Below are 18,033 nucleotides of genomic sequence, written 5' to 3' on the forward strand. Positions count from 1 at the left end.
CACTTTATGCTTCCCCTTTTCTGGGTGGAGGTTGGCTGAGAAGTTGCCATGAATTACCGAAGTTTATTGTTGTCAGCGGCAGTTCAGGCTGAAAGAGGGCGGTTAGGCAAGTTCACGCCTGGACAAGCTAAGAAGGTTAAGGCTAGATAGGAAGTTGAATGGGTTGAAAAATGAATAGAATTAGGAAAAAGGGAAGGGATTTTAGCGATCTCAGTTACAGTTGACCATCTCTGGTGCAAGTACGATATTGCTGAATTAAGTGGTTGGGGGGGAGGGATGTTTTAGGGGTGGGGGTAGCTTAACATAGGTGATTAACTATGTATAGTGGGGTTGTAGATTTGTAAGGCAAAGGCCGAGGTAGTTTGGTAATTTGCACATGTTTCAATAAAGTGGCCGTTTTCACACAAACCTGGTGTCAGTGGTCTGTGCTGCTCCCCTTTTCCCCAAGGGGGATTTGGGGGAAGCCAACCAAAGGGATGTCTGCCCCTGGGTATTTTGGGGAAGTGGGGCGGTCGGATGACTGCTCAGGGTTTGGGCCGCATGTAGGTTACATAAGTAGCCCAAGGTATATATATACAGCCATTTTGCGGTACCAGACACAATTTTGTCTTGGTAACATGTTGGCTGGTACCTGTGTGTAGCGGTTTTGACCCCACCCTCTTGTCCCCATATGTAGGCTTGTTTTGTGGTTTCCCGCTTTTGGGGTAGGGCAAGCTTTGTGGCATACAGGTGTGCAGAGGGATGTTATGTTATTTAGTTTGTCGCTTTCATTCATGTGCATTGGTGGTTGGCTAAGAAGTTGCCATCATTACCCAAAGCTTATTGTTGTTGTCAACGGCAGTTCATGCTCAAAGGGAATGGTTAGGCAAGTTCACACCTGGATGAGCTAGGAGGTTTAAGGTCAGGTAGGAAGTTGAATGGGTTGGAATGCTAATAGAGGTAGGGAAAAGGGAAGGGATTTTAGAAGTCTCAATTACAGTTGACCAGCTCTGGCGCAAGTACGATATTGCTGAATTAAGTTGTTGGGGAGGAGGGATGTTTTAGGGGCGGGGGTAGCTTAACATAAGTGATTAACTGTGTATAGTGAGGTTGTCGTTTTGTAAGGCAACGGCCTAGGTTGTTTTGTGATGTGCCCCTGTTTCCATAAAGCAGCCTTTTTCACACAAACCTGGTGTCAATGATCTCTACTTCTCCCCTCTTCACCTAAGATATATATCGGTGGGAGGGGTTGTGTTTGCGTAGGGGGGTTGTGTGTGTGGTAATGGTGTATCAGGTACACATTTTTATGATGTATTAATAATTGATAGGGCTGTCAAGTGTTTTAGCATTTTATTCTATTAAAGATGTATTTGCACTTCCACTTCTCGTACAAGACAGCAAGTCCCCCACCACATGCTTTTCAGCACTATACTCGTTTACATGCCACTTAACATTGGCAACACAAACAAGCCACTCTGGGTCAAAATTGCACCGACGGAGTGCTGGGGAGTCCCTTTTTAAAGGATGAATTCCCTTACCCACCCAGAGGTGGCATGCTTCATCATCGGGAACCTCCTCGCATTGCGGACCTGGTTGCAGTACAGGCTACAACCCCCTCACTGTGAGGGAGGAGCTCCGGGATATTTTTTTCTAAATAGTTGGGAGTTATACTAAAACCTTCAGATGAGCCGGGCATGGAGGGAGTGTGTGAACAAAGTGAGAGTGAAGTTAAAACTAACTACCTTGTATGCTAAAGATACATTTTAATGGAACATCCAGGGGTCGGGATTAAAAAATGTGTGGGCCATGGCAGGAAGATTCAACAAGTCAGCAGAGGTGGCTGGGGGGTTGCATAACTAGTTAGCATGGAGGAGTCTTGTTCGTTATCCGAATTAACTAGTTACACGACCCCCAGCCACCTCTGCGGAGGGCACTCAGGCTGAAACATGTCGACCATTGACCACTTAGAGACCTTGACAAGTTGAATCTTTCTGCCATGGCCCACACACCTTTTAATCCTTTTTAGTGGCACATTTCTAACATACAAATACCAACAGTGCCATGTTTGGTTTAACGGAGGGCAATTAAATGTTAGGATGTCCCATGCCATAAGCATTATCGGCTCAAACAAAAGTAAAACACTATATTTGCTGACAGTCGAACACTATGCTGTTCGGTCTCATATCAGTAATATCCCCCTTATTGAACATGTCAAAGCTCATCAGTCATTCCAGATGGCCTATCACCATTCGCCACGGTAACAGTGAACAATTGTTACATTCCATTCCATGGTAGTGCAATCAGGTATTTGAATATACCTCTCTTTTCTTCTCTGTGTACTCTCCATTTTATCCCATTTCATCCCTTCTCTGTGCTATTTGATCACTGGTGGAGCCTAAATTGACTTCCGTGACATTGCAATTGCAGGCTTAGATAGTAAGAAGGCTAGATTTATAAACTAGTGGCCTCATGCAGGAACGGTATTAGGGTTCGCAAACCCTCCGATATGGTAAATCAGTGAGCTCTTGCAAACACTAAAATCCTTTTCTAAATGTACTAAATCCATTTAGCGACTCAAGAAAGGTTTTTGGGATCACTAACTTGGTTTAAAAATGGTTGCAGGAATGCAATTTGTAAGTGGTGTGTAATCCAGTCGAAAAACATTAAAAACATACCACTTACTAAGTTGCGATTGTACCTGATTCGCACAGGGGAGGGCTGTGGCGGCTCCTCTGCTAAGGCGGAGGAGCGTCACCCCACTGCTCTTAGAGAAGAGAAAAAGAGAAAATAAAATTACAATAACAAGGTTATTTTCATTTTATTTTTTACTACTGTGAAGCGGTGTCAGGGCGGGTCGGGGATTGTGGCTCAGGAAGGAGGAGTGCTTTGTGCACACTTAAGTCTTGGCCCAGCCAAACAGTCATGCCCAGTTTGCATTTTCCCCACCCGGCTGTTCATTACAGCCTGGTGGGGAAAATGTACAGGCCCCCTGTCTTCATCTGAACACCGACCCACAGCGCTCAGACCAATCACAATTATGCCTTGCGGAGTTGGGATTAGCTCAGGGGAGCCTGTGTGCCCGGGTGCCTGGGTGCTTCCTGCAGCTTCTTAAAGACTGGAAGAGAAGAGGAGCAGAGATGGAGGAGAGGCAGCAGAAAAGGACAGTTGTTTTTCTCAACCCCCCACGCCCCTGTTCCCTACCAGTTGCCACTGGGGGAGGGGTGGGGGGTCTCTGTTCCACTCCTTCCCCTTGGGGAATCTTTGAAAAGTTTCATGATGGGTAGGCAGTGGTCATTGCAACAATTGCCAACACCCATAGAAACTTTTTACAATAAAAAACTTTATATTTTAAACAAAGTCCTAATTCCTTCTAGGAGAACTGCTGCATTAAAAAAAAATCTTTATTTAAAAACAATCACAGACATGGTGGTCTGCTGACCTTTACCGGCCATCATTCCTGTGATTGTGGCCAATTGCAGCAGGTCGCAATTTGAGACATGCCCAATTAACATTAATTAGGCAAGCTGTCCTGTGAACTCCTGTGATTTAGCATTTGATAAACTGACATATTTGTACATAAGTCAATTCAATTTGCAAAATACTATTTCATCTGCAAACAGTCAGGGTGCAATTTTTATAACCACTTTTTGAAAATTGAAAGGTAGTACGAGCCCCTTAGCGCCTACTGCTCTCTATCTTGATCAGTGGTAGAGACCCTACAAACAGCATTCAGGATGGAACAGCTTCGATCGACAAGAGACTTTGCTCCGGCAGTTAGTGATTGCCTTCCAGCATCCTACTCCTGCCAAACATCTGCACTTGTGCACACAGGACAACTTGAGAAGACCATTAATGATATTTGTAATTCTTTTAGGGGTTTAGTACACTCTATGTAGCAGAGTGCATTTGAAGCGGGCATTTCTGGAGATCACAGTACTGTGCATAAGAATTCCATCCCATTCCCTATCTTGAAATTCTCTTCTAAGATCTGCCTCTCATTGGTTCCTCAAGCTTCCTAGTCATGTTAACTATGCTTTATACAACAAAGATACCAATTTTCCTGCAGTTCCATTCCCTATGGATATTTTTTTTAAGATTTCCTAAGTTAGATACTAGCTCTTCGTCTTCTGTCAGTTCAGATGAGTTTTCACATTTTGTAACTGGGACCTACTGTCTGCATCCCACTTCAGTGCAACGTTCTAGTTGTCGCGTCGATAGGGATCCTCCGTGTTTTTAGTAGCTCTATGCGTGGTAAGGTGGAGGCTCATGCTGACCTACGTGGAGTTTTTCATAGTAGTCTCTTCCAACCTGGTAGAGTAGACTACAGCAGGCCGAATGCTTGCCGAGAATTATCGTCTGACCATAAAACAAATCGTTCAAGGGGCCATCTTGTACACTAGTATCTGAGACATCAGAGTCTTCCAGGAATTTCTAGTTCATCCATCTTGCAACCCATTGTAACTGAGCAGCCAGAATTAGAGCTCAAAATCAGGCCCTCCTAGGCTGCCCCTATCGTATTATATATACAAGGAAGTAAAGCAATGTTAAACAATCAAATCACACAAAGCTTCCGAGACTTTGGTAAGTCAATGTGAGTAGTTGAACAACACAGCCATGATAGCAGGCCCAAGTCTCCTAGGGGAATGTGACTGAACACAACATTGGTTGCAATTCTGCATTCTCCTCCACACTTCTCAGTGTTGAAAGAACGATTAAAAAACCTTTAAGAGCTACTGAACAGTATGCTATAAACCTTTACAACTTTGCAAAATGGTAGGCTCAATTAATTCCTACGTTTGAGTAACGGCTGGATGAAATGCATGGAGTGAGGTACTAGAAGGGCTGTTTGTTGATCGATCAACTCAAATATTTCTTAAACTGTGGAAAAACGTCTGTAAAACAATGTTGTTAATATGCTGAAGAATGTTACTTGACTGCATATGAGGATATTATCTGTCTAGCTGTCTATCTATCTATCTATCTTGCATGTTTTGCCTCATGCATGGTATCTATATTTGATCATTTAAATGGATTATATATGCCTTGTTTCTCCCTGAATAAAATATGAAAAGGAGTCTCTGCAGGGCTGATTAGGCTGTATGCAGGGGTCAATTACAGCGTGAGATGGGATTAAATGGGCTGATGGGATATATCCATGTTCTGGCCAAGTAAGCAGTGGAAATTAGCGTCAGGCTGCTCCTACATAAACGGTGACAGCAGCTTATTTTTCCAGCCTGAAAGCAGGGTAACAATCACTGCAGCTTGATGTGCTGATGAACTGACCACTTCACCACTACTCCGACTTGTAGTGACGTGAAAAGATTCCTGTCATGCCATTCAGCCCCTTGGATGGCTCCAAACCCTATTGGCCAATTAGTGGTGGTAAGGATGAGAACATTCTGTGCAATACTGCCCAAGGTTATTATCAGCTCATCAGTATCCTTCCAAGTTTCTTCTTTGGACACCTTTGGCTAACAGCTAATGAGGGGCAGACAAAGGGCAAGGACCTGTACCCTAGTTTAAGTTTTTTTTTACACCCAATCTCTCCGGATTCATGTCTACGTTGGCATTGACTTGTAGAGTAGCAGGCTTGAAGGTACTTTGAGGTCGGTTTCAAGACATCTTGGTCTATTCACAGGGTTCTTCTAAAAAATGGGATAACAATAACAAATGAAGTATTGGATAAATAATAGAAATGTAAAATGTGGTCCTATAAATGTCTCAAAGGTAGTGCATCTCTGTGTTCATTTGCTCTCATGGTCGAGCATTCTCCATCTGCTCTCCACAGAACTAAGGTTTAGGAACTCACTGCACGTGTTATTTTTGTTCCCTCTTTTCCCTGACAATGAAGACTACAGTGTGCCAACATTGAGCCTCAGAAAGCAGAGGATGGAGAGTGGGTTCGGGCAACAGTGGAATTCAATGGAACACTAAAGGGAAACATCTCGATGGTAAGGCGGTCCTGTGACTCAGCTACCTGCTGTACATCTGGTCTATGTAGATTTAGAAATACTGCTCCCACTGTTCCTGAAGTGTGGCATGTGCACATCCTGGAATGTAAATCAACACTTTGTACCAGAGTAAAGTGACCAAAAGGGAAGCACAACAACGCAGAGTGTTGCTTTGGGATTTACTATCCGGAAAGCAGCCCAAAAGTCACTTAAAGTAGCGCCTTGCAAAGGGCCGTCCTATAGGTAGTATGTAGGTATTCCTATGCAACTGACATCACTCTAACTAAATCAATTAAGAGGGTTGAGAAGTATGATCGAGACTTTCTTTATACGACTGAGTCCAATGCCAATAAAATAAACCCCCAAAAGACAAGAATTCAAGTCAAAACCATAAGGGTTTATTCAAAATTAGGTTAATTACAGACAGCAAAAGGGTATTCGTTACATCGTTACAGGGGTAGCAGTAATTAAGGATCAATCACTATTAATCAAAAGAGGAGAAAGGATCAACATAAGGTCACAGTCTAAAGCAAGCAGCAGCCAGAAACAAAGTATAATTCAGCAAGAGGACTGACATAGAATCTACCTCCAAAGCAAGTGCAAAAAGTCTAAGTATAAATCAAAAGACAGACTGTCATGAAGCCCGTGTTCAAGGAAAGTAAGCAAGCATCTAAGATTAAAGTGAGTAAACAGATTAGCATAGATTCTACTCTCGAGAAGTTAGCCAAACAACTGGGACATTTCCCAAAAACCTAATCTTTTAACTGGTTTTATGCAAAGAAGCCAATGGTGGCTGATACCCTAAATATTCAGTGGATCAACCAACCAACCACTGACCAGCATGAGGTCAATGCCAAAGTTATCAGTCATGCCTCGTTATAAACAGTGGGCCATAATTACAAGCCCCTTGTGCTGCTGGCGTTTAACACTTTTTATGATGCTCCTGCAGCGCACAGTCCTATCTACGATGCCACTCAAAGTCACTCTGCGTGCCTTTTTATTGCCTCGTAGATATGGTGTATGGCAAACCAGTACAAGTCGCTGCATTGCCTCACACTGCTTCAGGGCAGCATTCCATGGGCATTGCAGTGGGTTTTCCCGTGCAACACCCATGGGTTTTGACACATTCCCGGATTTACAAGGATCCGTAAACCTGGGAAAGTGTCAAAACTGTCCGCCACTCCAGGGGAGGCATAACAAGGAGAAATATCTTGATTTCTCCTAGTTTCTTCCTCTTTCTATGTGTGCTGAATTCTGCCGCACACATCGAAAGAGTACAAATCCTCCATGGGTTATTTTTGTGCAGGAGGGTGCCTCTTCCTGCACAAAAACAATCCAGCCAACAAAGCAGACACCCTTTCACCATGGTGCAAGGGTGCTTGCGTTGGTGCAAGGCACCAAATAATGCACTGGAGTAGGCAGAAAGGAGAGGAATGCACTGTATCTTGTAAATATGGTGCATTCCTGCCCTATCCAATTGGCTTAGGACAGCACAGCAAAAAGACTTGCGTCACTGCCCTACATCAATTCAATGTGTTTAAAACAAACCACGACTGAGAGCTCTTGCATTGAGGCTGAAGGAAGTGCTTGTCAGTGGGAAAAAAAATAAAAAAAAGAATAATGTAAACTAAAAATGTACATACCAACTCGCCTCATCTGGTCCTCCTCGTGGTTTAGCCCTTTGGCGCTGGTGGTCTCTGCAGCAATTAAAGTTTCCAGTCCAATCCAGGAGCTGCTCTCATCCTGCTAATAATGTTAAGCAGCATAATAACAGCGCCAGGATTGGCTGTAGCAGGCTGCCTCGACGCTCCTGCAGGTACTGGGGGCCTGTGTCTGCGCTCTACCAAGCTGAGTGGAATGGTTTACAGTGCACATGCAGGCTGTCTGTCGCATAGCCAGCTGGGCAAAATGACGTGTGCACTCTGAACTGGCGAAGTGAGCACCACTTCCCTTCTGCCAGTCAGCTGCAGTCGCCCAGCCTCCAAACACGGCTGGCTGGGGAAAGGGAAAAATAAAATGGTAATAATTTAAATGTATTTTTCTCCTTTGTGGCACTGGCAGCAAGGGGACAACATTCCTCCGCTCTAATGGAAGAGCTGCCCCTGAAAGAAGCGACACATTCAGTATGGTCAAGTATAACACAATAGGGCTGGACTAACAATAATACGTCATGAGCAGCCAATCATCATTAAAAAAAACAAGAAAAATCAAATAAGATGTAACTAGTAAACATTTAGTACACTTCATATCTAGGAATCAGGAGTGAATAGGAAATGGGAGAGTGACATGATGCTTTATATCAAAACAAATACAGTGGCTAGTTGGAGCAATAAATAGCCTCGAAAAAGCGAACTTGAATTGTTACAGAGACATTCTGGGGTAAACAACCTTTACAACGAAACTTTTACAACACACTGCCATTACAACGCAGTCATTACAACGCGAACCATTACAACGCATTGCGCTGGGGGGCGCTCTAGGATAGGGAATACGTTTAATTTACTATCCAACACCTTCCCTAGTGTCCACGGGGACTGGAGTTGGAATAGTAATTTTAACTATTCACTATCCAACACCTAAAAGCACTATGCGTTGTAATGGAGTGCGATGTAAAAACCGCGTTGTAAAGGCAGGCGTTGTAATAGCCTGCGTTGTAACGTCATACATCCCATTCTGGACATGGCTTCCTTCATCAGTAGCACAAATTAATACAACATTGTTAACTTTATATGCAGGGACAACAACGGAGGCTATGTCTAAAATAATTTTCTGAAATGGAAAAAACACCGGTAAACAGGCAGGTAGAAGGGCTCGTTCATGTAAGCTAAAAGTGCACATCTCTCTCTACAAATATGAATTGATGTCAATGCAAGCTGTTAATGCTAACTTAAGCTCATGTGAATTAGGCATTATTTCTTATTTATGAAACCTTCCCTTCACAACCACCAGTGGTTTTTGATGCAAAGCCATATCTGCTATGATTTATAGAGAGGGATTGTCACCAAAAAATCCACTTTCTCAATGCAGGTGCATAGTTTGAAGAAACAGTTTCTTTTCACCAAAACTTTCTAACTTTGCATGTGTGCTGTACTGTAGGGGACACATATAACATGGCAAACGTTTTAAATTATGTCTGAGTGTAGTATTTTGTACTAGAAGGGTACCCAGTCCTCACTCAGACACCTATGCAGTATGCTGAAAAGGTGTGCACATGGTGTTAGGCGGCAAGAAAGTGCAGCAGGGCGTGACAATTGTAGTACCTTATCTTTGTCGATAGGCTACTGCCCTGCTCTCTCCCTTTCATGTAATGCAGCACAGCATCTTCGGTTGATGTTCTCAATTGCTTGACATATTAATAAGTATCCCCTACATGTTTTTGGGGTTGAGACCAAGCATGTGTTACCAAATACAATGTTTTATTTTCCATGCATCTGATTTGCACTTTCTGTACAATATTTACATTGGAAACATGTTTAGCAAATGAGAAAATGAAAGGAAAAGCATGATGTGCTCACGCATAGTAAACATCTATATCTTATTGGAAAACAACTTATTTTTACAGCTCCTAGAGGTAAGGCGGATCATCTTTGGTAGGGTTCTAGCACTTAATAATCATGTGAAAAGCCTCAGCTATGACGAATGGACTGCATAGATGTTTAAATGCATGGGAAAATTCTGGTTTATGTTTACTGACTGATGTGTGGCAAGCCATTGAGGGCACTTGGCGATCTAAATGAGGCAAGCAAAGTTGGTCAGATGGCCTCACAAATGGACTGAATACTAGACCATGAAAGAGTTGGTTTCTGGCAATGTAAGGCTGCCATAGACACACTGTCATGCATACCTACATGCACCAATGGTAGTGGAAAGTGGGATTATTTACAGTGATGTTCTAGAATGAAAATATGATGGAACATGCAACAAGCAAGGTCATCTTCATAAATGGCTTTGCAAGTGCGCTTTCTGGCACACGCCTATCCCACTCAGTGTGGATGGAGCTCGACGTTGCCGGTTCTTTGCTCTCAGCATTGTATGCCACCTAACATGTAGCTTACAAAGATTGCTCAGTCTGTAGGGTGCACATCGGCATATCACCCATTCAGATGCTCTGTTGGCACAGCCTAATATTGGTGCTAAGTGTTTGGGGCCTCACTAATATGAGCTACAGCAATAAAAAGGAAACTTTAACCCCTTCGCTGCTTCTGCCGGCCAATGGCCGTCGCGAGCACTACCTCTGCAGTGCTGTGCACGTCCGTTGGCCGACGCGGCCCCGCCCATTCCTTTAAACTGCCGCACTGCTGCGGAATTTGCACCGCGGGTAAGAAGTTAAGTTTCACTGCCCGAGCAATCCAGGCTCTAATCATTTGACCACTAAAATAGCCATTAACCAAGGAGCTTTAGACTGTTTCCCAAATTTAATGTAATCCAGTGCTGCCTTTGAAAAAGAACGTAGGATGTGATATAGAGTTTGGTGGACAGTGTAATCCGTCACAAACATAGCAGCGTTTCCCTTATGGCAAACGCTCGGTTCACCTGTTCTATTTAGTGATCAGTCATGTTTCCCTTGGCAGAGGCTCCTTTGACTCTACTGGAGGAAACCTTAAGTGAGCCCATGGACTCATTGGTATAAAAACCTCAGAACATCAGCCCTGATTAGGGCGGACATTCTGACATACTGTGTTTTCTGTTGGGGACCACGAGAGGGTGTTGTGGTGGGGGATAGATTAAGATCTTTCCCAGTTGTGCATATTACTGATGTCATTTAAACGCGACTGGGCCTAGTATTGCTAGTAATATTTCCAAGTGTGATTTATGCCCAGAAGGAAATGATGCTCTTGTTGGATTGATTAATTATTGTGTGTTGAATACAAACGTTATTTACATACATCCTGTGTCTGAAGTCTCTTTTGTGACGCTCAGTATGTTTATTGTGAGTGAGTGCTGTACCAATGCTTTACATATTGCCTCTGTGATACGCCTGACAGCTCAGTGCCAAGTTACCCAAGGGTGAGTGCAGGTTATAGAGTGAGTGTAATCACCTGCCCCTGATGGTAATGATAAGTTCTGACTGGCTAGGGTATCACCTCAGCCAACCAGAAATGCTGGTTCTAAAATCAACAAAAGCTTGCACTTTAATAATGCATATTAGGGATACGCTTGAGTAAACAATTGAGTGTTGCTTAAGTGCTGCTTCAGGCTCCCACAACTGAACCAGGTGTCCTGGTTTTATGTCTGTTTTATATTTTTGGGCACAACTTGATGAGTGACTGATGCTGCTTTGTTGCTGACCAGGCATGGGCACTCACTTTTAGGATGTATGTCGTTACAACGCATGCTTTTGCCATGCATGCCTTTACAACGCAGGTTTTACAACGCAAGTCGTTACAACGACTTGGGTTGGGGGGCGCTGGATAGTGAATAGTTTAATTTACTATTTCAACTCCAGTCCCCGTGGATAATAGGGAAGGTTGTGGATACTAAATTAAACTATTCCCTATCCTACAGCGCCCTCCAGTGCAAGTCGTTGTTACGACTTGCGTTGTAATTCCTGCGTTGTAAAGGTACTGCGTGGAAAAAGTTTTGTTGTAAAGGATGTTTCCCTCACTTTTACTTTGGCATGTGGAGCACCAGTTACTGTCCAGCCAATCAGTGAGGCTGGAATGGGTGCAGAAGTAAAATGTTAAGTATGGAGTTGTACAGTATGTTGGTGGAAAATGAGTGGTTACTTCCAGTAGAGGCTGGTTGGTATCCTACATTATGAAGAATGTCATTTATTGTTTATATGGGATGCACCACCTCTCCACTGCCTTGGGATCAGCAGTCATACCCTTTTAGAGTTGAAATCCCTTTCGGTAGGCAACGTGTGCAAATTACTTGCCGGAGACCTCTTTTTATGTTAAGTCCTGATGTATCCCATGAATGTGCACATTGAACAGTTATTGACTCCTAGAGCGAACCTAAAGCTAAAATATGGATCTGAATTTCATTGAGTAGAAAAGTTCTAAGGGCCAATTACCCCATGGTCCGCTAAAAGGGAGATACATACAGCTGACAACTCCTTATCACATTTAATTATTCGTCTTTCTACCAATTTGTGAGCAAACTCTGAAATTTTGATACTCTACTGGTTTGATTGCTCCTGTCCAGTGTGAATGTCATTTTAGCTGCTTTCACCTGAATGAGAGCCCCAGGTCGCACATTGGATACCTATTTCTCCATATATTTAGTACCTTGTAATTCATATGCCTTAGAACAGGAAATATTGCTTATCCCGGGACATGCCATCATAACTCTGCGACAGCCCAAAAAGAACTAAAGTAGATCCTACCTTGGTGTCTTTTGTATCATTCTTTTTACTGATAAAGAGGACACATTTAGGTGCTCAATGCTTAATATTCCTGCAAGCTACAGTATTCCAATATCATACATCATGGCCCTTTTCATCCCCTATAATGGAGCATTTCCCTATTGAAGCCACACATTGTGTGATGTTTTACAGTATCATATTACCAGGGCCACTGGAGTTATGTGATTCTGTGGCTGCTGCATTTTTCGCATTAATTCTAGATTTGCTGCATTTTTTGCCACATCATCTGCTGCATAATTTACAAATTTTAACAAAAAAGTGTTTTTAGTCAAATGGATTAAAAGTTACTAAAAAAAAAGCGGTGATGCTCGTTGGTATGCATGGGAAGGCGCTTCGCAAGGGTGACTGTTCACCATTAAGTTGCATATTGCTGAATTTGGGTGTTAAACTAGTACTAATAAGGTGAAACGTTTGTCTATACAGTGTTAACGTGCAGAAATGACAAAATATTGAACTGATACAATTACCAAAATGTATCGCTTCATAATGTATATTTTGTATTTTCTTGCTGCATAATTTAGTAAATCCTGGCGCAAAATTCCAGTGGCTCAGTATATTACTCTGTCTCTTGTCCTCTGTGTGCTTTCCAGGGTGATCATATCCTGTCCCGTTTCTTCAGACAGCCCTGCCCTGTCTTGACCAAATACAGAAGAGATGAGATAAGTCTATTATGTTAAACCAATATTCTTCAAGAGCAGGGCAATTCCGGAACCTGTGTATGTCATCTGGCGCATCGCACTGTGGACAGAGGACACACGAGCCTCAACTGAGTGTGGACTTTTTCTTGTGTTTCCTATAGCTTCTGTGGCAAGTAACTAAGTGTTTTTTTCCTCACTGTGTCAGATTTGACAATGGAGTATAGCATGGGACCAGGGGTGAGGTGCCAGATTTGAATATTAGGAGTGTACCAAAGGTAGTGGACATTTTGTATAGAATTGCTGTGTGTCGAAGGGCTTGGGCTTCAAGATTGTAAAGGGTGTAGATAGTTCCTGCCTTGAAGTTACATGCTAGTAGAGGTTGGAATTTATGGCTAGGTAGGACTTTGTGTACCAGCTTAACACCTGCCAGTGACCAAATATGATACTACAGACTCAACATGCATAATGGCGCAACTGATGCCTTAAGCTAGGCTGAGGACTGCGAGTATCTTTTCGTGAATATGTATACCTGTGGAGGACATAGTGAAGTGCAGCATAGGCAGGGGCACTGGAATAATGCAATTGTGCGGCCGCGGCGATTTTTGCATAGTTATAGATTTGCCTCATTTACCATATAATCCATCATTTACTGTATAATCTGCAGATTAAAAAAAAACATTTTGTTTCTAGCTAAAACAGTATCAAAGTAATAACAAATACAGCACCACATGTTACCGTGCAGTGGAAGACCTTTTGCAAAGGTTGACTGGTAGCATTTCTGTTGCTTATTGATATATTTGGGTACCAAACCGGAACTAATGAGGTGCACCTAATGCCCAGACAACATTGAAAACGTTTAAAATAATGAAGCACTCCGTTAAATTTTTTTACCACATTATGCCACATAATTTACCTTTTCTTGCCACATAATTTATTAAACCTTGCCACTTAATTTAGAACTCTCCGGTCGCATAATTCCAGTGGCCCTGACCATGTGTAACGCAAGCATAGCACTTGAATATGGAAAGATACCATTTTGAATAGTGAAGTAATTAAGATCTCCAACCAAGCAAGGTGGTGAAGTCTTCTGCATGGACATTCAGATAACAGTCATGATACCACAAAATGGTTGCTGAACTAAAGCTGTATCAAGTGGTCTAGGAATACGTGCAGACCGTGGGGGTCGCATATGGGCCATACAGAGATACTTCACTAACAATATGCTTTCTTGGACTATCATTGGAGTGACAAAGATCAAGGAGTATGGTGTAGTTTCAGTTTGTGGTGCTTATGCACCACTTTACAGCGCACGAAGAGGGGAGGAGCCTGAATCGAATAGACACTACTTGGAGTGGTTTAATCACGTGCAATACAACTAATCGACTCTTGAGATTTTCAGAGTTTCATCCAATGTATTCATTTTATTTTAAAGAAGAATATATTCATGAGCAGCTAGAAGTTAGGAAAGCGGAGATGCAACATAAAAACCAAAGAAGAAAGAATATGAAGAGAGAGTTCACAGAAAATGTAAGCGTTCAGCAATTGCTGGAAGAGATAATCCTCAATTCGCCACAGGGAAGGCTGCATTCCATAACGTAGGTCCTTGGACACAGGAGGGTGAGCCACCAGAGACTTGTGATTGAAGCACTCCACTTTAAAGAAATGGAGAATGCGAGGCCTTAGAGGTCTCTCTGCCGCATGCGGGATCACCACACCAGAGAGGAAGGAGGTCTACTTGTGTAGAAGGTGTCATGTATGGCGCAGTTCCTTTAAATGAATCCTTTGCTATACAGGCCGCCTTTGCATCTGTCGTCAAGCCGCTGATGGAGTCTTGCACTTGTTTGGCTTGTGGCCCAGGCAGAATGCTAAAATCTGGATATTTTGTAATCCTGAAATAAAAGAATCCAGTAATCCAATGTAAAGGACATTGCCCTAATCCAGACGAGAAAGAACACTCTCCCAATGAGCCTACCAGGCTTATCACCCACATGTTTATGAGGGATTTTCTGTTACCTGGTCACAGGAGAATGGATTTCTATGGCCATTTTCTTGACTATTAGAAAAATTAAACTTCCTGGTTCAGTAATCGGGCACTGCTCAATTTACTTTGAATAAGGAAAACAGTTGTTGTCTCTTTGTGAGGGTGAGAAAAGGAAGCTGAATAAGGATAATATTTCTCAGCTCGGAGATATAATTTTGTTTAATTTGTGTGGGAATAAAAGCAAATATTGAATTACAGGTATTCTTTTTCTTTAGAATCGTTAGCATTGTTATCCCAATTATAGTCCAACTGTTTCCTAACCAGAGGAACAGGTCAGTCTTTACAGTTACTGGGGTATGTGGGTGCCGGGGAGGGCAGATTGGGTAGAGTTTGTTACATGGTTGTTGTTTGCAGCAAACTGTGATGCATTGTTTTTCAGACTATATGCAGGCGCGCCACAGTCGCGTTTGAGGGAAGGACAAAGGGCTAATAATCGAAAAAAGTCAATTAATCAATTACGCAGTCAATGGCCAGATATCAAGATATTTTTTAATACAGCTTCAACAGCGTCAGATCCGATTTTAATGGAGGTGGAGACACGGTCAATATCTGGAGAGTCGCTGATTCATCTCTCTCTGTATGGCATACAGAGAGAGATGAATCAGCGACTCTCCAGATATTGACCGTGTCTCCACCTCCATTAAAATCGGATCTGACCGAGTGGCTCCAGATCAGGCAGAGATCCCTCCTCCTGATTACCATACTATCCACCCCCACCCCTCCTGTCTTGATAAAGACCACCAACTGGGGCGCATTAGGGTCAAAACGTCGACACTCACCTGTGGTCCAGAAACTCCAGGATCCTTGAAATGAATGCTAGGATTCCTTGGATGTGAAATAGTTCTGGCCAACTATACCCCTGTACATAATTGTATATTTGTATTGTTCGATTTCAATGTACATTGCTTCATGCACCAAGCACTTGTCACCAATTGTCACATAATCTTCACTTATGTTTGACAGTCTGCTCAACAGTATCTAATGTCATCATTGAATGATTCAATTCAAATGTAACATGATTGAATTACAATATAAATTCATTGAAAATCACCCCTTGGCTTTAAGAAATTGATTATTAGATTGCTTGAGTATTCATTATCTCATTGCATATGTTTTTCAGAGATTTTGTTCATACGTTTGTTTTGCATTAATTAGCATTGTCAAAGTGATTTGCCTTACCCAACAGAACCACTTTTGTATTTAACCATTCTGAAACACAACCATTTTTTAATAAATTCAGTGAATGCTAACCAAGAAAATCAAAGCTCCTTCAGTATAAAGGGACGGTGTTTGCCCCATGATGTTGCACAAAGCAATAAGTCATCAAAAACGGAAATGCTTTTCTGGTGCTTAATGCTACTAAGCAATGTTTTTTTGTGAGAAGGAAACATACGTTTTTGGGATTGTGAGTAAGATTCTAGGTATACAAATATTCTACCGGGGCTCATTGATCTGTAGTTGTCCTATCAAGGAGTTAACTGCACTCTGTCCCCTATAGTAAAAACTGTCTTTCTTTCATTATATTCCATTGATTCAGCTGCTGACGCCGTAAACCCTCCCACGCTCATGACGAGCTCAGTTCGTCATGAGCCACGGTTCTCGTGTGCTCATGATGAGCTGAGCTCGTCATGACCGTTAGAACGCTCGCACGCTGGGCAAATTCCCCTGCTGTGCGAGCGTTCTAATGAAACGGGTGTGGTCATGACGAGCTCAGCTCGTCATGAGCACACGACCACCATGGCTCATGCCGAGCTGAGCTTGTCACGAGCACCGGGGCGCTGTGCGCGCCCCCCCTCCCCCAGCATGTCAGGGGAATGACCTCAGCAGCCAAGAGGTTAATGGAGACATTTCTTATGATTATGCCCCTTAGGGCCATATGTAGGTAAAACGTTTTTTGCGATTCTCATATTGCAATTTTTAGGGAATCGCAAGTAGAGAATTGCAAAACGCAATGTGAGTAGGACTTGCAAAATATTTTGCGAATCCTACATATTCCTTACGAGCGAATTGCAAATTGAGATTCGCAAGTAAGGAATACCTTCCTATTCATTCCTATGGGCTATAAGGCCCATAGGAATGAATGGGAACACATTCCCATTTACACATTCCCACATTCCCATTCACAAAGTGATTGGTGGTGCTGACTGCCCATTTAAAAAGAGGTGGCACTCACGTATTCCCGATTGGCTGATCAAGAACACAGGCAGGCAGCAATGCATAGCCCACATGCAAGCTTCAATTTCCTTGCTTTACAGCCTGAGAATCACCATGAATGCCGCCAAGTCCACTCCCAACCCCAGCCATTTCTGGAGTCCATCCTAAATGCCACTTCAGGCAAACCCTACCCTAACCAAGGGTGCTAGCAGTTCAGCAGCTGCTGCCTTCTTTTCAGCCCCATCGTCAACATATGGGCAGAACCGAAATGCACGTACTATGTATGATGGTCTCATGCATCCATTACAAGAGTATCTTTTGGCACAATGTTCATAAGCAGAGGGTCATTGGGAAGATCTAATGCTGTTGAAGGCCAGTGCCCATTGCTGTCTGTAGTGGTGAAAGAGCAACAACGTGTTGCAGGACAGGCCCTTCACAGACCCAATCTTGCAGGTTACCATTACCAAGGATGCATCGCTCTCAGGCTGGAGTGCACAGCTACACCATATGACCATAAAGGGGTTGTGGCCTGCTCAATACCAGGGGTGCCACATCAACTCATCAGCTACCTTGAGCTCCTGGCTATATACCTAGCTCTTAAACCTTCCTTCAGGTCATTCAGTGCAAGGCAGTACTCATCAAGACAGCCAACATGACCACCATTTATTATCTTGAGAAGAAGGATGATACACATTCTCCCTAGCTATCAGCACTAGCACACCAGATCCGGCACTAGGCCATCCACCATTGCATACACCTCCTGGCAGAGTACCTTCCATGGGAAGACAACGAATTTGCCAACATGCTCAACAAGATGCATCAACAAGCCCACAAGTGAGAACTCTACCTGCAAGTCCTACTCAGTTACTTTCACCATTGACAGACCCCACGCTAGGCCTGTTC

The 18,033-nt window shown here is 43.0% G+C and overlaps 1 protein-coding gene across 1 annotated transcript in view; it reads left to right on the plus strand.

The window, feature by feature from the left end:
* The window catches only part of LOC144768738 (uncharacterized), a 376,353-nt gene that overhangs the window by 135,348 nt on the left and 222,972 nt on the right, over positions 1-18,033 (plus strand). Inside the window, exon 3 of the mRNA XM_078652621.1 lies at positions 5,831-5,930. Coding sequence (XP_078508747.1) covers positions 5,831-5,930 — 100 coding nt within the window. The remainder of the gene's footprint in view (positions 1-5,830; positions 5,931-18,033) is intronic.

This window comes from Lissotriton helveticus, chromosome 7 (assembly GCF_964261635.1).
Source record: "Lissotriton helveticus chromosome 7, aLisHel1.1, whole genome shotgun sequence".
In the NCBI taxonomy this organism is placed as follows: domain Eukaryota; kingdom Metazoa; phylum Chordata; class Amphibia; order Caudata; family Salamandridae; genus Lissotriton; species Lissotriton helveticus.